At 27.9% G+C, this 27,011-nt stretch overlaps 1 protein-coding gene across 1 annotated transcript in view; it reads right to left on the bottom strand.

Moving 5' to 3' along the window:
* LOC142342701 (uncharacterized) overlaps positions 1-27,011 on the bottom strand; it is a 257,026-nt gene that overhangs the window by 30,824 nt on the left and 199,191 nt on the right. Inside the window, exon 7 of the mRNA XM_075394207.1 lies at positions 11,496-11,640. Within this exon, the coding sequence (XP_075250322.1) occupies positions 11,496-11,640 (145 nt within the window). The remainder of the gene's footprint in view (positions 1-11,495; positions 11,641-27,011) is intronic.

Here is a 27,011-nt window from a genome sequence, read left to right as displayed (position 1 = left end):
TGAGAGTTGGTATATGCGGTGTAATGGGTAATAGATATATTAACAGTTAGAGTCAGTGTCACAGTCAGAGTCACAGTCAAAGTCAAAGTCATAGTCAAAGTCAAAGTCAATGTCAAAGTCAAAGTCAATGTCAAAGTCAAAGTCAATGTCAAAGTCAAAGTCAAAGCAATAGGTCAATGGCAGAGCATGGCGAAGCATGGACGAAATCCCATGACCGGAGGTCTATATGGTACATCGATGCTTTATTATTAGAGATTATATCGAACTCAATACTAAAATGAGAGCAGAAGCTAAGACTGATGCCGAGAAGGATATATTCAAGTTAATCAACAATTCATTCCCTATTTGGTAAAATTTGTGAGAACCCATTTAAGTACTTAGAAGCTAAGATTCTAACAGATGATTATGCAATACTTAAAGACGTTAGTAAACCCACATGTAAAGATGTAATTAGATAAGATAGTTACACTCTAATAGAATTTTACAAAAAAGAAATACAATACGATAAACCAATATACTTGGATGCAGCTGTATTAGAACTTAGTAAACTTCACATGTATGAATTCTTCTGTAATGTATTACACCATCACCTAAAGAGATAATGCTACACTATATGGATACTGATAGTTTTGTATTAAGTTTTAGTGAAGGTAATGTTGATGATAAATACATGAATCTATCGAACTCCGATGCCCCAATTAAAACTAATAATAAAGCTCCAGTTAAATTAAAACATGAACTTGGAACAACGTCAAAGAAGAATTCATAGTATTAAAAGCAAAGACCTATAGATTTAAAAATGGGACGGCGAAAGAGAAAGGAGCAAAGAAAGGAAACAATGGCAAACATTAAGACTACTATAATGCATTAATGGATAATGAAGAAAGAATTGTAGAAGAATGTAGAATACAAAAAGTTGGGGTTAAGATGTCAACTTTTATAACTAATAAAAGAAGTCCGAATAACTTTGATGATAAAAGATTCTATGTAAAAAATATTAAAAGCTATCCCAATGATGAGAATCTATATGTATTCAAAAAAGATTTAGTAAATAAACTCAATACTACTACTCTAGATCTAGATTAGGAAAAGAAAAAAATCTAATCATTATTAATATTCTAGAACTAACCATTAATGATGATAGAAAGTTAATTGAGGCTGTAATTAATATGTATAATGATCTGCGAAGCAGTTTCACTGATTTAATATAGTTCATGTATTACATCCACTGGTTTACAATTTAATGTATTATATATCATCATCTCTGCCATCATTATTGCCATAGGGTCAGGGTTAGCTTTTCAATTATTTTTTATTGTATTCTATAAAGTCTAATACTTTTTCAGGGTTATCTACATACTCGGAATAGGATGAAATAATTTATTTATCAAGATTCGGATTTTTAACGTGCTTATTGATTTCACCTATACTATGACACAGTTTTCTACAAGCCAAACAATTTTTTAAATCAATTGGAATATCCATTTTTTTATTATTTAACTTTTCAACATTATAAAAATGATTAGTACTAAATGTGATAAGTGTAAGTATAAGGCTTGGTGTTGGAGTTGTGATGAGTGTCAAAGTAAACAACTTGTATGTTTTGTATGTGATAAGATTATAACTAATCGAGAAAGACGCTCCCACAGGTCTGCACACTTTAATGATCCTTATCGTAATCTAGTATGTAGAAAGTGTAAAGTAATTAAACAAATATCTTACTTCAAATTTAACCATTACACTTGTAGGTTATGCTTATATCTCAATAGATTTAGATTTCGTCAAATTAAGGAAAGATTTATCGAATATGCAAGGAAACATAATTTTGAAGTTAAGCCATAATTAATCATTTACTCATAGAGTAAGCTTATATCTTAGATGTAGCTTAATTCATATTATTTATTTAAGTCTAATTCAAAATCCAAGACTATGTATAAGTCTAAGTCTAAGTCTATCAGGGAACCTGCTTCGCAGATGACCTTTACTAAGTCAAGTTTTCTCACATTTAAAATGCTTCTCGTCTTCCCGCTAGTTAATATGTTGCTATTTATTATTTTAATTGCTTATTGGAATTATGATCAATATTCTGATATAAGGAAAAGATTTAAAGGGTATAAGAATGTCTTTCCCGAACCAATTGGAATGAAAAAACAAAACTTTTTTTTATTAATGGACCATCTAATTTCGGCAAAACAACATTCATAAAAGATTATTGTAGCTTATATGAAACCGTTAATGCATTCTGTGTTGATACCAGAGAGTGGAAAGGATATAATACATTTAGCGTCAATGAATTAGATTTATTGAAAAACAAAGAAGACTTTGCTAATAGTCTTGTTATATTTGATGATATGGAGGCTAACATTGGAATGCCAGTGGTAGATAATTTTTGTTCTTCGGGAAGACATAACAAAATTAATATAATATCTGTAGGTCATACTGTAACAGATTTAAATGTAAAGGCAAGAGATAACTCCCCCTCCATATTCTTTACTTTAAATAGCTCACATCTAATCTTTGAAAAATTACAAGAAAAGTTTAAAATTGATTGTAATCTACATAGATTTAAACATTATAAATATGGTATAGTAAATAATAAAATTGTTCATGACTATTTTATTGTATTAGATAAAGATGAAAAAATGTTATTTATGATTCTAGAATTGGTGATATTGACATTGAGAAGTATATTGATAATACTTCGTTTGATGATAGGGAATATGATATATTAAGTAGATATTTAATAGATAGAATGATAGAACCAACAGATATTAAACCAAAAGAGATAAGGTTTTATTTTGAAGAATGTTTATAGTTTAAAGGAATAGATATTCCATTTGATTTTTATAAATCATATATGAAAGTAGTAAGCATACTTAAGGAGATATATGGTGCATATTATGCTGTGTTTGGTTTTATTGGTGTATTAGGAATTGGATATACATTCATTCAAAATTATACCAATATCTATAAAAACAATAATAATATTAATAATTTAAGTTTATCGGACATAAAAAAGGGCAAGTATGAATTAAATAACGGAAAGAAGATATCAGTAGGCCATGGTTTATTTAGTGAGAGAAATGAAAGAAGTGAAACAGTAGATGTATTATCTATATTGGGCATTTTTCTTGTAAGTATTTATGCAACCCATGTTGAAATTAATCGTCCCATTAAAAATGACATTGATGTGTAGAGAACGCTATATTGAATTGATTGATGATGACGATGATGATAATCCCAAAGATGAACTATTGTTTCAAACATATCAATAGTACAATTTTATATTGATTATACCGATATTAATAATAGTGTTAATGATGATAAAATTGATGATTTTCTATTAAAGAAGATTTAAAAGATTATATTAGGACTAATTTAAAACTAGAGATTAAGAAAGAATTAAAATTAGAGATTCAAATTGAAATAAAAAAGAGCTTAAAAATAAAATAGAAGCCGGGGCTATAAATAATGATAATATTAAGTATCCATCTAAAGAAATTAAACCAACTAGGACTTGCTGTTTATGCAAAATCGAAAAGAATAAAGATCGTTTTTATAAGACTTGAGGTTTATGTAAAGGGTGTTCATCTGAAAAGCTTACATGCACATTATGTAATACTTAATTAAATAGGTCATCACTGAGAAAACATATGAAGAGGCCCCATAATAACCATATATATATTTCTTAATAAAAGTTAATTGTAGACCATATATATTTATGAGATAATTCTATCATTATACACAAAAAGCGCACATTCCGATCAATAATTATTTTAATTACAAATTACACAGAATAACAAAGAATAACAAGGATAACAAGAATTTTGGATTGAATAGAATCTTAGTAATTCTGCAGCATGCGAAATTACTAAGAATCTATTTAATCCATAATTCTTGTTATCCTTGTTAATCTTTGTTATTCTGTGTAATTTGTATTTAAAATAATAATTGAGCGCAATGTGCGCTTTTTGTGTATAAGGAGAGAATTATCTCATAAATATATATGTTCTATAATTAATTTTTATTAAGAATTATTATTATGGTTATTATGGGGCCTCTTCATATGTTTTCTCAGTGATGACCTATTTAATGAAGTATTACCAAATGTGCAAGTAAATTTTTCAGATGAACACCCTTTACATAAACCTCCAGTATTATAAAAGCAATCTTTATTCTTTTCAATTTTGCATAAACAGCAAGTCCTAGTTGATTTAATTTTTTTAGATGGATACTTATTATTATCATTATTAATAGCCCCGCCTTCTATTTTATTTTTAAGCTCTTCTTCTATTACATTCTGAATCTCTAGTTTTAATTCTTTCATGATCTCTAATTATATTTTAGTCCTAATATAATCTTTTAAATCTTCTTTAACAGAATCTTTCAATTCAATTAAAGTCTTATTTAAATCATCATTTTTATCATCATTAACACTATTATTAATATCGGTATAATCATTATAAATATGTACTATTGATATGTTTCCTGTACGTTTATCTATACATCTATCCCAAAAATGATAACCATTATATAGTTTTTGCAAACACTTCTTACATCTATTAATTAGTTTGTTATGGAATTATTATAATGAAACAATAGTTCATCTTCGGGATTATCATCATCATCATCATCATCATCAATCAATTCAATATTGCATTCTCTACACATCAATGTCATTGTTAATGGGACGATAAATTTCAATATGCGTTGCATAAATACTTACAAGAAAAATGCCTAATATAGATAAAACATCTATTGTTTCACTTCTTTCATTTCTCCCACTTAATAAGCCATGGCCTACTGATATCTTCTTTCCATTATTTAATTCAAACTTGTCCACTTTTACATCCAATAAACTTAAATTATTAATATTATTATTGTTATTATAGACATTGGTATATTTTTGAATGAAGGTATATCCAATTCCTAATACACCAATAAAACGAAATACAGCATAATATGCACCATGTATCTCCTTAAAAATACCAATTACTTTCTTATGTGGTTTAAAAAATCAAATGGAATATCTATTTCCTTAAACTTTATATATTCTTCAAAATAAAACATTATCTCTTTTGGTTTAATATCTGTTGGTTCTATCATTCTATCTATTAAATATCTACTTAATATATCATATTCCCTATCATTAAATGAAGTATTATCAATATACTTCTCAATGTCAATATCACCAATTCTAGAATCATAAACAACGTTTTTATCTTTATCTAAAACAATATAATAGTCATGAACAATATTATAATTTACTATACCATATTTATAATGTTTAAATCTATGTAGATTACAATCAATTTTAAACTTTTCTTGTACTCTTTCAAAGACTAGATGTGAGCTTTTTAAAGTAATGATTGTGGAGGGGGAGTTCTCTCTTGCCGTTACATTTAAATCTGTTACAGTATGACCTACAGATTCTATCTTAATGTTGTTATGTCTTCCCGAAGAACAAAAGTTATCTACCACTGGCATTCCAATGTTATCTTCCATATCATCAAATATAACAAGACTATCAGCAAAGTCTTCTACGTTTTTCAATAAATCTTAATCATTGACGCTAAATGTATTATATCCTTTCCACACTCTGGTATCAACACAGAATACATTAACTGTTTCATATAGGCTACAATAATATTTTATGAATGTTGGTTTGCCGGAGTTAGATGGTCCATAAATAATAATTTTTTTTTCATTTCAAATGGCTCGGGAACAACATTCTTATACCCTTAAAATCTTTTCCTTATCTTGGAATATTGATCATAATTCCAATAAGCAATTAAAATAATAAATAGCAACATAATAAGTAGCAGGAAGACGAGAAGCATTTTAAATGTGAAAAAACTTGACTTAGACATTGTCATCTGCAAAGAAGGTTCCCTGATAGACTTAGACTTGGACTTATACATAGACTTAGATTTAGAATTAGACTTAAATAAATAATATGAATAAAGCTATATCTAAGATATAAGCTTACTCTATAAGTAAATGTTTAATTATGGCTTAACATCAATATTACATTTCCTTGCATATTCTATAAATCTTTCCTTAGTTTGACGAAATCTAAATCTATTGAGATATATGCATAACCTACAAGTGAAATGTTTAAATTTGTAGTGAGGTATATGTTTAGTTACTTTACACTTTCTACATACTAGATACCGATAAGGATCATTAAAGTGTGCAGACCGATGGGAGCGTCTTCCTCGATAGGTTTTAATCTTATCACATACAAAACATGAAATTTGTTTACTTTGACACTCATCACAACTCCAACACCAAGCCTTATCCTTACACTTATCACAATTAATACTAATCATTTTCATAATGTTGAAAAAATAAATAATAAAAAAATGGATACTCCAATTGCTTTAAAAAAGTGTTTGCCTTGTAAAAAACTGTGTCATAGTATGGGTGCAATCATTAATCACGTTAAAAATCCGAATCATGACAAATTATTTATTTCATCCTATTCCGAGTATGTAGATAACCCTGAAAAAGTATTAGACTTTATAGAATACAATAAAAAATAATTGAAAAGCTAACCCTGACCCTATGGCAATAATGATGGCAGAGATGATGATATATAATACATTAAATTGTAAACCAGTGGATGTAATACATGAACTATATTAAATCAGTGAAACTGCTTCGCAGATCATTATACATATTAATTACAGCCTCAATTAACTTTCTATCATCATTAATGGTTAGTTCTAGAATATTAATAATGATTAGATTTTTTTCTTTTCCTAATCTAGATCTAGAGTAGTAGTATTGAGTTTATTTACTAAATCTTTTTTGAATACATATAGATTCTCATCATTGGGATAGCTTTTAATATTTTTTACATAGAATCTTTTATCATCAAAGTTATTCGGACTTCTTTTATTAGTTATAAATGTTGACATCTTACCCCCAACTTTTTGTATTCTACATTCTTCTACGATTCCTCCTTTAAAATCCATTAATGCATTATAGTAGTATTCATGTTTGTCATTGTTTTTTTTCTTTTTTCCTTTCTTTTTCGCCGTTCCATTCTTAAAGCTATAGGTCCTTGGTTTTAATACTATGAAGTCTTCTATGGCTTAACTCCCAAGTTCATGCTTCAATTTACCTGGAATTTACTTTTAGTTTTATTTGGGGCATCGAGATTGGATAAATCCATGTATTTATCATCAACATTACCTTCACTAAAGCTTAATACAAAACTATCAGTATCCATATAGTGTAGCATTAGATCTTTAGGTGATGGGTGTAATACATTATAGGAAAATTCATACATGTGAAGTTTACTAAGTTCTAATACAATTGCACCCAAGTATATTGGTTTATCGTATTGTATTTCTTTTTTGTAAATTCCTATTAGAGTGTAACTATCATATCTAATTACATCTTTACATGTGGGTTGACCATCAGCTTTATGTATTGCATAATCATCTGTTAGAATCTTAGCTTCTAAATATTTTAATGGGTTCTCACAAATTTTACCAGATAGAAAATTATTCATTAACTCGAATATATATTTCTCGGCATCAGTCTTAGCTTTTGCTCTCATTTTAGTATTGAGTTCGATATAATCTCTAATAATAAAATCTTGCTTGAATTTAATTAGTCTATGAACTTTAGTAACCTTTATACCCATCTTAACAACAAAATTTAACCTTCTGTAGTGTATTGGCTATTCATATTTATTATTCTGATCTAATATTAGTTTCTCACTTTTAGAAGAAGTTGGAGGTCTTTATTTTTATCCTAGTTCATTACTCTCTACTTCTCTTTTATGAGGTAGTAGTTGGAAGTCGTTAGTTCTATTTTTACATTCATTAGTATATTCTAAATCACAGATAAGCCAAAAGCCATAATCACTATCATCTGGGGTGTTTAATACCTTATCTAGAGTAGATTTACTAAAGCTAAAGTATTTATATGGCAGCTTTTGCATTAGTGCATAATCATATAAGTTATTAGCATCGATGTACCATTTAGAACTCCGGTCATGGGACTTCGTCCATGCTTCCCCATGCTCTGCCTTAGACTTGACTTTGAGATTGACTCTGACTTTGACATTGACTATGAATTGGACTTTGACTTTGACTCTGACTCTGACTCTGTTCCTGACTCTGACTGTTAATATATCTATTACCCATAACACCGCATATACCACCTCTTATCGCACTAATGAAATCTTTAACCATTTCTTCATCTTGTATTGTTCCTAATTCAACTTCACTTAGTTTTTGGAAACAATCAAAGCTGAAACAAGGTAGACTAATACAATGCAAAGGATTGAGTTTAAATATGTCTTTGTCTAACTTAACAAATGGATTGAAGCAATGTTCTAATATTGTGACATCATTCTCCATATACTCTAGTTTTAATTCTTTACCAGTTTTCATACTATTATTTCTATTAAACTCGTCGACATTTGTTTGAGTTGGCGGCTTTTTTGTTAGTGAGGATCTGAAGTCTTCTATTGTTAAATTACCTAATATAATATTATAGCTATTCTCATCTCTAACGTACTCTAAATTACAATGTTTTACTTTTAACTTGATAAACATGTGCCATCTTATCAAGAGACATTGTCATAAAATTGTAACTGTCTATAAATTTTAGTATATCTACTTTAAAAGTTCTAGCTTTACCATTAGTGCTAGGCAATACATCAACTCTTCTCTTATCATTATTCTGATTAAATTTCTCATTAAATATTAGATTGAAGTCGTAGCCTTTACCATTTTGAAAAATATCTGGAATGAAGTTTTGTTATTTACAGTTTAAGTTACAAATATTACATGCGGGGCCTCTATATTTACCTGTTTGATGGCAGTGATCTCTAACTTTTCTAATTCAGGGCTTATTACAAATATCAATACTTTTCATGTTTAGTATTTCGTCTTTCTAATAATATCTCTATGTTTCTAATTAAGGCGCAGTGTTCATCCCATGCTAGTTTTCTTACAATTTTTAGGCCTTTGACGACGTTTGAACATTTCTGTTATATTTCTACTTCATCTTCAACTTCAGTTATAGGCCAATGGTGAAGCATGGCCGTAGGCCTATAAAACAACATGTTGATGTTATATTTATTCTTCAATGTTAATAAATAATCATAAGTGTTTTCATTAACTTCCAAGTCATCTAGGTTATTAATATATTTACTTTCTCTAGCTGCATGATCAGCTGCAGGGAATAATGCGGCTGTAATACATAATCGCAAGCAGTTAAGTTTATTGTTTCTAATAATTAATTTTGCTTTTTTTTACTTCTTTATCCGGGTGGTAGTTCAGTATAAGATCCTAGTTATGGCTTAGCTCTTTCTTTGTTTAATTGAATATCTGATGTTCCAAGAAGTTCATAATCGTAATCAAAGCCCTCATACGTTTCTCTAACATGATCAAACCATTGGTTTAGATTCAGTCGATGATCTTTAGTCATATATTCATTAGTTTTGAAGTTTATTTTGATGGCCTTTGGTGGTCCTTCTTCATCATCTGGGGTTCTCTTTCTATATGCGCAATTAGCAGTTAATTTATATTTTTGGGATTTAAATGGTTTAAACCGTCTAATATGTAATCTATTGGCTCATTAATTTCTTTAAGAAAACTATCATCAGATTTAGTAATATATAACTGTTTTTGATTGAAGCTTGATTTAATATTGAAATTATTGTCCTGGATCACGTTTTCTCTCCAGTGTTTATTCATCTGAGTTTGTAGACCTATATCATTTTTAAAAGTTTGCCCGCAGACCCAACATGGGACTACTGGTTGGGGTTTGATCTCAGTTTCAAATTCAGGTAAGACCTTTTTAGGAACGAGAATGCTTCTTCGGTGTCATACACTCTCTCTATGTTTTCAGGTATGGATTGGGACTTAATCACAGGTTGGGGCTTTGGTTGAGCTGGTATAGGCAGACCTCTTCATCTTCAACAGGATCCATAATAACATCCCTGGCCCTTTTCTGGTGCTGGCTTGTTAAAATGTGGCTGAAAAAATCCTTCCTTCAACCAAAGGATAAATCAGAGCTATCACAAAAGTTTACAATTTGAACATTACTATTAGTTGGGTGCGACATGGTGTATTTTACTCAGGAAAAAATTTAGAAAAAATAATTTTTCAAAAATAGAAAGTGAAGTGTGATAGGTGTAAAAATAAACCTTGGAGAGAATGTTGTAATAATTGTAGCGAATTAGAATATAATTGTTATATATGTGAAAATGCAGTCAAAGTAAAAGATTATATTGAACATTTAGAAAAACATTATAATGATAAGAATTTATTTTTAACATGTTGTATGTGTAGTGTTAATAAACATATTTCTTACTATAGATTTAGAAATTCTAAGTGTAGATTGTGTATTATTCTTGGTAGGTATAGATACACACATACCAAAGATAGATTCAAAGAATATTTCAAAAGATATAATGTAAAAGTTTAGAATTAGGCCGTTTTAAACTGCTTCATAAATCCATGAATATAAAGGGGGAAATAATGGGTATAAGGTGGCATAAATACACGTTAGTGTTGAGTGGTTGGTTAAATGGTGTGTGTAGTAGTGGAGAGGTTCTATCTGATTAAGCATGAATACGTTCTAGTACAGTAATTTAAAAAAGTCTATTTTATGGGTTATGCGCATGAATTTCTGTTAAATGGAAAAGTGGTCAGATAGAACCCTTTTCAATTTAAAAAAAACGGGGGGGTTAAGCACATGAATTTCTGTTAAATGGAAAACTGGTCGGAGAGCCTCTCTTTCTCACTACTTATGGCAGCACTGATTTCAAAGAATTAAGCATTCATAGCTATGAGAGAAACGTTAGAGTTGGAAAGAAAGCTGTTTTTTTAACCGTTTTTCCAGATAAAATGACAGCTGGTTATCTAGACTAGACTGTTTTTAAATGATGGATTTTAGACAATGAGCTTTAGTTCTGCAGTGTGCTCATGATCAGACTCAAGTGCAGATTAATAACAGATATGATTATAATATGAGCGTAATATATGTTTTGATCTTATAGGATTTAAAATGTTTATGTACAGACCAAATCTTACAAGATCTTACGTAAATAATCTTGCATCTTATAAGATTCGCAGTTTTCTTCCACGTACCAAATCCTGCAAGATCTCACAAGACGATACCTACCTCTCAAAAGATTCACTCTGTCTTTTAAACTTCTTACAAGATACACACTGTCTCAAAAATTATGCTCCATCAGCACTTGTAAGCACTTACAAGATATTAACTTTGCAAGAATTTTATAAGATCTTATAAGATTTGCAATGGTCAATGAGTAGGGGTACGCACCCAAGAAGTCGGGGTGGGGCACCAACGAAAAAGATCCCATAGTTGTTTCATAGGGGTCATAAAAAACACTTGCTTAAGAGTAGATTCTAATTCTGTATATATATATATATATATATATATATATATATATATATATATATATATATATATATATATATATATTTGGGGGGGTGACATACCTATTCCCATGTCAGTTGAGAGTCCAGCATTTTCTTGCAAACGCCACGTTTGCTCAATTCTGTATTGTTGAAATTCTTGTTCATGTCTTGAGAAGTAGTCTGATATATTGTTTGGGGTGTTACCAGTCACGAGGAAGAGAGGGTTCTGAAACGCAGATTTTCAGAGCTGATAAAGAAAGCTGCATCTTTTCCTTCATTATCCCCCCGTACTAGTTTTGTATTGTTATATAGCTCGTTATAATGCCCATCATTAAGCTAGGGGGTGAGGAGGAATTACACTCCCATTAAGGCATATAAACGGAAATTTGTCGTTCGGTAGGATATATGAGCACTAAATGGGGGTGGGGGGGGGGGGGGGTGCAGTTGACAACAGAACACTGTTACTGCACGTGTTTTGAGTTACAAATTATGTGTTAACAAATTATGTGTTGTTATATAGTACGTTACTATGTTAAAATAATGCACGTGCGCCTGGGGGTCACATACATTCCCACTAAGCTATGGAGGAGGAGGGGGGGGGGGGGGGTTGGAGTTGGCAGAATAGATCCTCGTTCTCTTAATGAGCATTACGCGCTTCTGCTTCTGCACGGCGCGAATTTTCAATTTTGTTAGTCAAAGATCAAGGTCACTGAGACCACGCCTCGGCTTTGCTGTAATGGGAAAGAGCCAATAATACACATCACCTCTTATTAAGCTTAAACCATATCAACGTCTATAACTGCAAATTTGGAGTTAATTTTTTCAACTCCAAAATTGTGAATTATGGAAAATTTGTTGATTACTTGAGCACGATTGAAAAGTTACACAACATTGGCAGTAGTGGGGAAAAGGAGCTCTACAAGCAGAATACGCATTTTTTCCCTGTTTTTTTTTTTCATGCTAAAATACCTCAAAAATAAAAAGTCTAATCAAGCCCTTGACACTAACGTGTACTCATGATGTATTAGAATTTTTACCTCTTTTTCATGCCAAAATGCCCCAAAAATAAAAGTTTAATCAAACACTCGACACTAACGTGTACTCGTGATGGATTACAATTTCTCTTCCGGCATTTTGGCATGAAAAAAAGAGGGAAAAAATTAATATTCTATTCAAGATATATATAAAAAAATCAATCAAAAATATATTCATACTAGATTAAACACCAGACCCTATCTTAATATTATACCTATAAATATGCTCTCTGAATTGATTTCTGGTATGAGCAAATCTATATCTATAAAGATAAACACATTCTGCATGTAGCATTTCTGAACCTTAAGAAGGAACTACTTTTATAAACTTTACCCATATTACAAGTTAAATATAATTTAGGATTATTTTAATAATCTTCTAAATGTTTAAAATAATTCTTTACCACACCACTACATATATAACAACTATAATCAAATTCTTTAAAATCATTATAAGACTCTTTCCACGGACTACTTTTACACATTACACATTTCTTTTTACATTTTCGAAAATTTTAAAGATATTTCTTACTATAATACACGATCTGTCACCCAACAAGAAATATTGTACCTCACGTAATCCTCTGTGATGTTTGCAATTTGTCCTTCAAAACAAAGAAAGGTTTATACAGATACCAATCAGACGATCTTAGACACAAGGCGCTATTAAAGAAAATGTTTGATTCGGATTCTGATGACGGCACAATTTATATTAAACCTGAAGCTAAACCTGAATTTGAAACTGAACCCAAAATTGAATTCTGATGTTGAATTTGCGGTAAAATTTTAAAATTGATATTGGTCGACAAACTCACATAAACAAAACTGTAGTAAGAATGTATCTAAGACTGACGATTATGATATTAAATCAAGTTTAAATCAACGACAGCTATATATTACTAAATCTGATAATAATTTAATTGAAAATATCAATGAGCTTATAGATTATAAATTAGACGAATTCAAACCATTTAAATCATATAAACATAAAACTTTAATTAATATTTTATATAAGAACGTTGAGCCTGATGGTGTTGAAACAACGGCTAAACACAATGATTAAACATCAGGTAAACTTAAACCAGAAAAAAACTACTAGTATAAACTTTAAAACAATGGAGTATATGACTAAAGTCCATCTAGATCTAAAGCAATGGCTTGATCATGTTAAAGAAACATATAGGGAACATGAAGATTAGGCAATGATTATGAGTTTATTGGTATAACTGATGTTCAAATATGTATCGAAAAACAGAACAATCACTAGGATCTTTCACTGAACTACCACCTGGTATAAGAAGTAAAACAAAAGCGATATTAAATACTAAAACTATTAAATTTAACTGTCTTCGATTATGTATTACAGCAGCATTATACCTTGTGACTGCAGAAGCAACTAGAGAAAATAAATACACCAATAATCTAGTTGAAGACCGCAATGATTATAAAAAATTTGTATGAATATCTAGCAAAAATTCAAAATAAATATAATATTAATATATGGTTTTACAAACGTTCAACTGAAGATAATTGGTGTATGACGGTTAATAATTCAAAAATAGAACCATTAAATGAATGTCCGGATTTTTTCAAATGTCTTTCTAATGTAAGAGCACTAGTTTGGAATGAACACTGTGCTGTAATTAAAAACATAGAAGTATTTTTAGCAAGACCTAATGCAAATATATAAAGTATTGGTTTTGTGAAAATTGTACCGATGGATTTAACTCTCAACATAAATATGGAACTCATGATTGCTGTATACAAATCAATCCAAAGAACATATGCCCGAAGTTGAAACTAATTAAAATCAAAAACCATCATAAACATCATTAAGTTGATAATTTTTAACGATATTGAATGTTACACGAATACAACCAACGAAAAGATTGATGATAACACATATGAAAAATCTGAACATGTACCCATTGCCAACGGCCTTAGTTGGGGAACCAACGGTGACTACAAATAAGATTTTGGCTCAGAATAATAAAAACTATGTCAAAGATCAACTAGAAATAGAAATTGAGAATAGTACCAAGCACAATGAAAAACTAATATTTAATAAAGATGGTAAACTATATCACGATGCTAGTAACATTTGCTATATATGTAATGAAACATGAATTAATAAAGTTAGAGATCACTGCCATGAAATAGGCAAAAATTAATGTCCTGCATGTAATATTTGTAATTGAAACCATAAACAACAAATTTTCATTCCAGTCATATTTCACAATGGCAAAGGCTATAACTTCAATCAATTATTTGGTGAGAGATTTAAGCTGAATAATGATAAGAGAAGAGTAGATGTATTACCTAGTAATTATGGTAAAGCTAGAAAGTTTAGAGTAGGTATACTAAAACTTTTAGATAGTTAAAATTTTCAAACAATGTCTCTTGATAAAATGGCTAGGGTTTATGGTATGGTGAAACATGGACAGAGACCTGTTAAACGTAAAATATCATATCCTTAAGAATACTTTAAAGATGAAAATAGCTATGATAGTATAATAAATAATTTAACAATATTTACCAAAACAAGCTGAAGTTGACGAGTTTAATAGTAATAAACAGTAAAGAATAAATATTAGAGTAATTGGAGAATGATGTCAGAATATCGGAGTTTTGGGTGATAGATATATTTATCATAATCATAATAATAATCATAATCAAGCTAAAAGATTCATCTGGTTTATAGATGCTAACAACCTATATGGTTATGCACAATTTCAAAAGCTCCCATATAAATTTTTGAGCTTCAACAAAATATCTTTAGGTGATGTATTAAACACTGACAATGATAGTGATTATGGCTATTGGTTTATCTGTGATATTGAGTATACTAAAAAGGCTAAAGATAGAACTGCCAACTTCCAACCACTACCTTTTAAAAGAGAAGTAGAGAAAAATGAACTAGGATACAGCCAAAGACCCTCAACCTCTTCTAAAAGTGAGAAACTATTATTAGATCAAAATAATAAATATGAATATCCAATACACTATCGGATAACAAAATTTGTTGTTAAGATGGGCATAAAGGTTACCAAAATCCATAGAATAAATAAATTCAAACAAAATTTTATTATAAAAGACTATATGGAACTTAAAACTAAAATGAGAACTCAAGCTATAACTGAACCTGAGAAAGATAGATTCAAATTAATGAATAACTCTATCTTTGGTAAAAGTTGTGAGAATCCATTAAAGTATTTAGAAGCTAAGATTCTAACTAATGATTATAAAATACTCAAAGCTGTTAGTAAACCAACAATTAGATATGATAATTTCACTCTAATAGAATATTTTAAAAAGAGATACAAAACGACAAACTTATATACTTAGTTGCAACTGTTTTAGAACTCAGTATAATTCACCTGTATGCATAAATGAATGATAAAGAAAGAACAGTAGAAGAATGCAGAGTACAAAAAATAGAAGAATAAATGGCTACTATTAAAACTAGTAAGAGAAGTCTAAATAACTTTGATGATAAAAAGTTTTTTGAAAACATTATTAAAAGCTAGAGTCTTGATGAGAATCAATGTGTATTTAAAAAAGATCTAATAAATAAACTTAATACTGCTGCAATAGATCAAGAGCAGGAAAAGAATAAAAATCAATTAATAAATAATATTCTAGAACCAAAAACAAATGATGATAGAAAGCTAATTGAGAGTGCAATTAATACGTATAAAGACTTAATATAGTTTGTTTATTATTTAATCTAGGACTAACTATAAATGATGATATATTTAACATTAAATTTTAATCTAGAATTAACTGTAAAGGTTGATGTATTTAACATTAAAAATTTAATCTGGAACTAACTATCAATGATGATAAAAAGGTAATTATTGTATAAATAATAATTTAAAATAGTTTACGTCTTAGATCCGCAAGTTTAATAGTTAAAACTTTTTATATCATTAACTCAGCCGTTGTTCTTACCATAGACAAATCAGTTTCATCAATTATTTTTTCACCAGAATATAAAAAGTTGACTATTTTTTCAAGGTTCTCTACATACTTAGATTAAGATTAAACAATCAATTTATCATGACCAAGAGTTTTAACATGAATTAACTCATATTTTGAAATGACTCATTATAAGCCAAACATCCTTTTAAACTCATCTTTGTTTGTTATAGCAAAATTTTATTAAATCATTAAATTTAAATTCAGCTATTATATGGACTCAACTGTTATATAGATTGAATTTTAATCATTATAGTTAGATTCAACTATTATATAGATTTATTTTTAGTCATCACATAGATTCAACTATCATATAGATTTAATTTAATCATCATATAGATTCAACAATTTATAGAATTAATTAAATCATAATATAGGTTCAAACATTTTTAGATCCAACTATTATATAGTTTTCGCCCTAATAAAATGGGTCTGAAAATAGCGCTGATGTTTATGTTGTTATTTTTTATATTAATTGCTTATTGGAAATTTAATCAATATACAGACGTTGAAGACATTTAAGGGATATGAGATTATTACACCAGAACCGATTGAAACGAATAAACATAACTCCATTATTCACGGTCCATCCAATTCTGGTAAATCAACATTCATAAAAGATTTTTGTAGTTTTTTGAAAACAGTTAATGTATCCTGTTTTGATTAGGATGAATGGAGTGGTTATAAAATAAATATTGTTGATGATTTAAAATTATTAAACAATCTAAAAAACTTGCAAATAGCCTTATCATCTTTGATGATATGGGCGATAACACCTGTTATAGATACATTATGTTTTAAGAGGAGACATAACATTAATATAATATGTGTCGGCCAGACTGTAACAGTTCTAAACACCAAAGCCAGAGAAAACACCCCGGCAGTATACATTACCTTGAATAGTTCTAAGCTATTCTTTAATAGAGTCCAAGAAAAGTTTAATATTAATGCTAACCTATATAGATTCAATCATTACCAGTGTGGAGTAATAAAACATAGCACTATTAGTGACTATTACATTGTTTTAGATAAAGATAAAAATGTTTAGTATGACTCTAGAGCTGGTGATCTATATATTGAGAAATACATTGAGAATATCTTGAGAATCGAAACTAGAATGATAGAACCAACGCATATTAAACATAATGAGTTAATATTTTGTTTTGATAAAAATTTAGACTTCAAGGGTATAAAGAAACTGTTTAGTTTTCATAAATTATACAAAAAAATAAAGTCAGCATGTAGCGAGGTGCATATAGTGCTGTAATTGGTGTAATTGGTTTGTTTGGATTTTCATGCAGCCGCAATCCAAAAGATAAATATAAAAATGATTTTAAACTTAAAAATATGGATTGAATAAAAAGTATAGATAAATAAAGATTTAATTAGGCGATGGAAAAAACTTTAAAATATGGTATGGTGTAATTGAGATTAATATTACTCCTAATTTAGAAGTATTGTGTTTATTAGCTATTTGTCTTATATGTATTTATGCAACCCATAATATTATTAATTCACCAGATAAAAATGAAAAGCAGAGAATGTATTATTGAAGTTGATATTAGTAATCATAACCTGGATTTTTGTCTAAGACCACATTATCTTAGATACCATCAACCTTTATTAAAAAGACTTCTGACATGTATGGGGAATCTATTTAATGGTTTACACAAAAATAAGGAAACTTTATCAAAAATAGATAGTTACACTGATTATACTAATAATAATAATAATAATAATAATAATTATAATAATAATAATAATAATAATAATAATAATAATAATAATAATAATAATAATAATAATAATATTATTAAAAATAATAATAATAATAATAATAATAATAATAATAATAATATTAATAATAATAATAATAATAATAATAATAATAATAAAAAATAATAATAATAATAATAATAAAAATAATAATAATAATAATAATAATAATAATAATACTAATAATAATAATAATAATAATAATAATAATAATAATAATAATAATAATAATAATAATAATAATAACACTGATAATAATAATTATAATAAAAATAATAATAATAATAATAATAATAATAATAATGATAATAAAAATAATAATAATAGTAATAATAATAATAATAATAATAATAATAATAATAAAAAGAATAATAATAATAATAATAATAATAATAATAATAATAATAATATAACTAATAATAATAATAATAATAATAATAATAAAAATAATAATAATAATAATAATAATAATAGTAAGAACAATGATAATAATAGTAAAAGTTTTGATAATATAGATAAAAAAATATCAAATAATATTAATAATACTGATAGTTCTGATGATATTGATAATAACAAAGATAATAAAAAAGCTACTTTTAAGTTTTTAAATGAACTGAAAGATAATATCATAGAAGGTTAAAAAGATTATATTAACAATGAGATTAAAACAGAAATTATAGATGTAATAGAAACTAAAATTATTAATGTGATAGAAACAAAAATTACAAATGAAATAAAGAAACAAATTGTAATTGATTTAAAACCAGAAAGTAATATCATAAATAAATATAATAAAACAAATAAAACAACTAAAAAACTTTGTTCATGTAAGATTGAGAAGAATAAAGATTGTTTCTATAGAACTGGAGAATTATGTAAATTTTGTTGCTCTCAAAAGATTACACGTGATATATGCAAAGCTAATTTATATAGATCTTCTCTTAATAGCCATGAAAAATCAAAACATAATTTAAATCAAAGCAAAGATTTCTAATTATCATTAATTATCATGAATTACCATTAAATATTTTATTACCATTAATTAAAAATAATTACTAGTTATAGGTAATTGGATGGAGGGGTGTGTAGAAATAATCATAATCAATAATCCATGTCTATCAATTAACATTAATTACCATCATTTACCTCGTTGCCATCAATTACCATTAAATACTATCAAATACCATTGATTACTATCAATTACAATCAATTACCATCAATTGCTATCAATTACTATCAATTACCACTAATTACCGCTAATTACTACCAATTACTATCAATTATTAGCAATTGCTCATAACCAATGTAATTCTGCAAATATAGAAACAATCTCTATTCTTTTCAATCGTACATGAACAACATTTTTTAGTTGTTTTATTAGTTTTATTATTTTTATGTATAATATTTTTTTCTGGTTTTAAATCATTTACTTTTTGTGTTTTTATTTCATTTGTAATTTTTGTTTCTATCACATTAATAAATTTAGTTTCTATTACATTTATATTTTCTGTTTTAATCTCATTGTTAAAATAATCTTTTAACACTCTATAATATTATTTTTTAGTTCATTTAAAAACTTAAATGTAGGTTTTTTACTATCCTTGTTATTATCAATATCATCAGAACTATCACTATTTTTAATATTATCTATTTTATCTATATTATCAGAATTATTACTATTATTACCATCAAAATTATTATTATTATCAATATGATTATTATTTTTATTAGTATAATCAGTATAACTATCTATTTTTGTTAAAGTTCCTCTATTTCTATTTATGCTTTTGTCAGTAGAGTGCAAACCATTAAATAAATTCCCCATACATGTCAGACATGTTTCTAAAAAAGGTTTGTGTATTTAATAGAATGTTGTTAGACTTAAGTCCAGGTTATGGTTACCAATAGCAAATTCAATATTGCATTCTCTGAACATCAATTTTATCTGGTGAAATAATAACATTATGGGTTGCACAAATACATATAAGACAAACAGCTACTATAAATAATAGTTGTAAATTAGGAGTGATTTTGTTTTCAATTATACCATACCCATTTTTTAACTTTTTACCATCGCCTAATTTAATCTTTGCCTTATCTATAATTTTTATTAAATCCATAAAATTAAGTTTTTAATTATCATTACATTTATGTTTTTGATTGCGGCTGTATGAAAATCAAAAGAATCCAATTACATCAAATACAGCAATATATGCACTGTGTACTCCGCTACATGCTGATTTTATTTTCTTGTATAATTTCTAAAAACTAAATGTTTTACTTTTACCCTTAAATTCTATAGAGTCATCAGAACAAAACATAAATTCATTATGTTGAATAGGTGTTGGTTCTATCGTTCTAGTTTCTAAGTATCCGCTTAGTATATCAAATTCTTTATCATTGAAGGATGTATTCTCAATGTATTTCTCAATATCTAGATCACCAGCTCTAGTATCATGATGAATAGTTTTATCTCTATCTAAAACAATTGAATAGTCACTAATAGTACTATATTTTATTACTCCATACTGATAATGATGGAATCTATATAGGTAAGCATTAATATTAAACGTTTCTTGAACTCTTTTGAAGAATAGTTGAGAACGATTTAATGTAATGTATACTGGTGTGGTGGTCTCTCTGTTTTCGGTGTTTAGATCTGTTACAGTATGGCCTACACATATTGTACAGCTATTCTGGTGTTATCACCCTTATGATCAAAGATAAGGCAATAATCAAAGTTATCTAGGTTCAATAATTTTAAATCATCGACGCTATTTATATTATAACCACTCCATTCATCCTCATTAAAACGGAATACATGAACCGTTTCATAAAGACTACTAAAATCTTCTATGCATGTTGTTTTTACCAGAATTAGATAGACCGTAAATATAGAAGTTACGTTTATTCATTTCAAACGGTTCTGGTGTAATATTCTTATATCCCCTAAATCTCTTCCTAACATCTGCATATTGATCATATTTCCAATAAGTGATTAATATAATAAATAATAACATAATAATCAACGGTATTATCCGACCCATTTTTTTAGGGCGAAATCTATATAATAGTTGTATCTATATAATGGTTGAATCTATAAGATGGATGAATCGATATGATGGTTGAATCTATATAATTGTTGAATCTATATAATAGTTGAATCGGTATAATAGTTAAATCTGTATAATAATTGAATCTTTATAATAGTCGAATCAAAATGGTGATTAAATTAAATCTATAAAATGGTTGAATCTATATGATGATTAAATTAAATCTATGTGATAGTTGAATCTATATGATTAAAAAAACTGAATCTTCATAATAGTTGAATCAATATAGTAGTTGAATCGATAGAATACTTAAATCTATATAATAATTGTATCTATATAATAGTCGAATCTAAATGGTGATTAAATTAAATCTATAAAATGGTTGAATCGATATGATGATTAAATTAAATCTATGTGATAGTTGAATCTATATGATTAAAAAACTGAATCTACATAATAGTTGAATCTATATAGTAGTTGAATCTAAATATAATGGCTAAATGAAACTCTGCTATAACAAATAAAAATGGGTTTAAAAAGATGTTTGGCTTGTAATGGGCAATTTCATGATATGAGTGAATTCACTCATAACATGTATTTAAAGAATCCTTAGAAAATTGTTTAATTTATAGATTTTAACAAAAAATAGTTGATGAAACTGAAGTCTCTATGGCAATAACAATAGCCGAGACAATGATATATAAAGTATCAACTGTTAAACCTGCGGATCTAAGACGTGAACTATTTTAAATTTTTTTTAATATAATAATTAGTTTTTATCATAATTTACAGTTGGTTCTAGATTAATATTTAATGTTAAATGTATCATCATTTATAGTTAGATCTAGACTCAATGATTGAAAACTATATTAAATTGTTGTATATATATATATATATATATATATATATATATTTATATATATATATATATATATATATATATATTGCACTCTCAATTAGCTTTCTATCATCATTTGTAGTTAGTTCTAGAATATTGTTAATTAATAGATTTTTATTCTTTTTCCTGCTCTTGATCTAGAGTAGTAGTATTAGGTTTATTTACTAGATCTTTTTTAATTAGATATAGAATCTTATCAAAAGAATAGCTTTTAATACAATTTTCATGAAACCTGTCATCATCAAAATTTTCCTCTTACTAGTTAAAATAGTAGCCATTTTATCTGCTTTTTTTTGTATTCTCTATTCTTCTACAGTTCTTTCTTTATCATTCATTTACGCTTTATAATAGTCTTTGTGATTACCATTGTTCTCTTTTTTATACCTTTCTCTTTAGTTGTATATTTCTCAAAGCTATATGTTTTTGTTTATAGGACTGTAAACTCTTCTATAGCTTTACTTCCAATTTCATGTTTGAATTTACCTGGTACTTTATTATTAGTTTTAATTGGAGTATCTAGATTGGTGAGATCGATGTGTTCGTTTGGGATATTACCTTCGGTATAACTTAATTAAAAACTATCATTGTCCATATAATGTAGCAATAGATCTTCGAGTGATGGTTGCAATATGTTATAGAAGAATTCATACATGTGAGTAATTTATACTGAGTTCTAATACAGTTGCACCTATGGATGTGGGTTCGTCGTGTTGTATCTCATTCTTAAAAAATTCTATTAGAGTATAATTATCATTTCTAATTACATCTTTACTTGTTGATCTACAACCAGCTTTGAGTATTTCATAATCATCAGTTGGAATCTTAGCTTCTAAATACTTTAAAAGATTCTCACAACTTTTAGAAGAGAGTTATTCATTAACTTGAGTATATCTTTCAATTTTAACTTGAGCTCTCATTTTAGTATTAAGTTCAATATAATCTTTTATAGTATAATCTTATTTGAATTTATTCTTTCTATGGATTTTAGTAACTTTTATGCCCATCTTAACAACAAATTTTAGCATTCGATAGTGTATTGGATATTAATATTTAACATTTTGATCTAATGTTAGTTTTTCTCTTTTAGAAGAGGTTGAGGGTCTTTGGTTGTATCCTAGTTCATTATTCTCTACTTCTCTTTTAAAAGGTAGTAGTTAGAAGTTGGCAGTTCTATCTTTAATCTTATTAGTATACTAAATATCACAGAGAACCGAATAGCCATAATCACTATCATTGTCAGTGTTTAATTTATCATCTAAAGATATATTGTTGAAGCTGAAAAATTTATATGGGAGTTTTTGCATTAGTGCATAACCCTATAGATTGTTAGCATCTATATACCCGATGAATGTTTTAGTTTAATTTTGACTATGATTATGATTATGATTGATATACCTATCACCTATAACTCCACATAAGCCATCTCTCATTGATCCAATGAAGTTTTTTAGCATTTTTTCATCTTAAGTTGTGTCTAGTTCAACTTCACTTAATTATTGGAAATAATCAAAACTGTAGCCAAGTACACTAATATAGTGTAGAGGTTTGAGTTTAAATGTGTTTATGTTTCCCTGAACAAATAGATTGAAATAGTTTTCCAATATTATGACATCATTCTCCATATACTCTAATGTTAATTGTTTACCTGTTTTATTACTATATTTTCTATTGAACTCTTCAACTTAAGCTGGTGTTGGTAACTTAATTGTAAATGATGATCTGAATTTTGTTATTGATAGATTACCCAATGTATTACTATAGCTATTTTCATCCTTAAAGTATTCTTAGGATATAATGTTTTACTTTTAATAGGACTCTCTCCATGTTTCACCATACTTTAAACCCTAGCCATTTTATCAAGAGACATTGTTAGAAAACATTAACTATCTAAAAGCTTTAGTATACCTACTCTAATCATTCTAGCTTTACCATTATTACTAGGTAATACATCTACTCTACATTATTCTGTTTAAATATCTCATTAAATCATTGGTTGAAGTCATAGCCTTTGCCATTGTGAAATATGATTGAAATGAAGTCTTGCTGTTTATGGTTTTAAATTACAAATTTTACAAGCAGGACCTTTATATTTGCCTAATTCATGGCAGTGATCTCTGACTTTATTAATACATGTTTTATTGCATATATAGCAAATGTTATCAGCATCGTGATATAGTTTATCTTATTCATTGAAAATTATTCTTTTTTTTGTGCTTGGTACTATTCTCAGTTTCTATTTCTAGTAGATCTTTGATATAATTTTTGAGACAGTCTGAGCAAATCATGATTTGTTGTCACCACTGGTTCTCCAACTAAGGCCGATGGCAATAGGTACATTTTCAGATATTTCATATATGTTATCACAAATCTTTTCATTGGTTGCATTCATGTAACATTCAATATCGCTAAAGATGGCATTAACCACTACTTGTTTATGATGGTTTTTGTCTTTAATTCGATTTTACTTCGGGCATATGATCTTTGGCTTGATTTGTATACAGCAATCATGACTTTCATATTTATGTTGAGAGTTAAACCAATAGGTACAATTATCACAAAACCAATACTTTATGTGTTTGACATTCGGTCTTTCTAGCAATACTTTTATGTTTTTAATTAGAGCACAGTGTTCATTCCAAACCAGCTTTCTTACATTAGTACGACCTTTCATAAAATTCGAACATTTGTCTAATGGTTCTTTTTTTGAATTATTAACCGTCATAGACCGACTATCTTTAGTTGAAGATTTGCAAAACCATATATTAATATTATATTTATTCTGAATTTTTGCTAGATATTAATACAAATTTTTTTATAATCATTGCAGTCTTCAACTACATCATTGGTGTATTTATTTTCTCTAGTTGCTTCTGCAGTCACAAGGTATAATGCTGCTGTAATAAATAATCAAAGACAGTTAAATTTATTAGTTTTAATAATTAAAATTGCTTTTGTAATACTTCTTAAACCAGGTGGTAGTTCAGTGAAAGATCCTAGTGTTGGTTTAGTTTTTACAATACATATCTGAACATCAGTTATACCAATAAACTCATAGTCATATCGTATCCTTCATATGTTTCTTTAACATGATCAAGCCATTGATTTAGATCTAGATGGTGTTTAGTCATATACTCCATTGTTCTAAAGTTTATCCTAGTAGTTTTTTTATCCTGGTTGAATTTAACTGTTGTTGCATCATTGGGTTTAGCCGTTGTTTCATCATTGGTTTTAGCCGTTGTTTCAACACCATCAGGCTCCACCTTCTTATACAAAAATTAACTGAAACTTTATGTTTACATGATTTGAATGGTTTGAATTCGTCTAACTTGTAATCTATAGGCTCATTAGAATTTTAAATTAAATTATTATAAGATATAGTAATATATAGTTGTCGTAAATTAACACTTGATTTAATATCAAAATCGTGATTTCTAGGTTCAATCTCACACCAGTGGTTTGTTTATGTGAGTTTGTCGACCAATATCATTTTTAGAACTTTTGCCGCAAACCCAACATGAAAATTCAAGTTTGGGTTCAGTATCAAATTCAGATTTAGCTTGAGGTTTAACATAAATTGTGCCGTCATCAGAATCAGAATCAAACATTTTCTCTAATAGCTTTTTGTGTTTAAGATCGTTGGATTGGTGTCAGTATAAACCTTTCTTTGTTTTGAAGGACAAATTGCAAACATAACAGAAGTTTGCGTCAGGTACAATATTTCTTGTTGGGTGAGACATCATGTATTTTATTAAGGAAATCTTAAAAACTTTCGAAAATAAAAAAGATATGTGCAATGTTTAAAAGTAGACCTTTGAAAGAGTGTTGTAACGATTGTAAAGATTTTGATTATAGTTGTTATATATGTAGGGTTCTGGTTAAAGTAAAGATTTATATTAAACATTTGGAATATTATTAAAATAATTCAAATTTATATTTAACTTGTAATATGTGTAAAGTTTATAAAATATTTCCTTCTTTAGATTCAGAAATGCTACATGTAGATTGTGTTTATCTTCATAGATATAGATTTGGTCATACAGAAATCATTTCAGAGAGCATATCTATAGGTATAATAATAAGATAGGGTCTGGTGTTTAATATAGTATGATTATATATTGATTGATTTTTTGATATATATGTGTGAATAGCAGACTGTTTTTTTCCCTCTTTTTTTCATGTCAAAATGCCAGAAGAGAAATTGTAGTCCATCACGAGTACACGTAAGTGTCAAATGTTTGGTTAGATTTTTATTTTTGGGGAATTTTGGCATGAAAGAGGAAAAAAATCTAATACATCACGAGTACACGTTAGTGTCGAGTGTTTGATTAGACTTTTATTTTTGGGGTATTTTAGAATAAAAAAAAGAGGGAAAAAAGCGTATTTTGCTCGTAGAGCTAGTTTTCCCCCACTACTATTGGCCGCTTTTCTTACATAGGTTTTTCATCACAACCCAAGTTGAGGCCCTCGTTCTATATGACTTAATACCTATCTAGATCATTTTTTTCTTAAGAAAATACCCAGCAGTATCGAAATCCTCTATGATACAGAGTTTGGCTCGTTCAAAGTTTTGGCGCGTTAATGTGTTCGCTCAAAAGTGTTCGTCTTTATGAAGAAACAATAAGGACCATAAGGTCCATGATTCCTGGATTATAAAAACCAAAGATTTGTTTAATGTTCCTTTGGTTTTTTGCTTAATCGATTCCATTTTTGTGCAATGACTGCTAAAGTCTGGTCATCGAGCGTTGAATGAATAATGAATAAAATTTGGTAGGTTTAGTGAATAATTTTTGTAACGCTTGCTGTTTTAGCCATCCACGTTTTGCAAATGACCGCAATTTAATGTGAAAAATTTGGAAAG

This window comes from Convolutriloba macropyga, chromosome 7 (assembly GCF_964194025.1).
Source record: "Convolutriloba macropyga chromosome 7, txConMacr16.3, whole genome shotgun sequence".
In the NCBI taxonomy this organism is placed as follows: domain Eukaryota; kingdom Metazoa; phylum Xenacoelomorpha; order Acoela; family Convolutidae; genus Convolutriloba; species Convolutriloba macropyga.
Note: the sequence above shows the minus strand (reverse complement) of the source record. Positions and strands in the feature narration are given on the sequence as shown.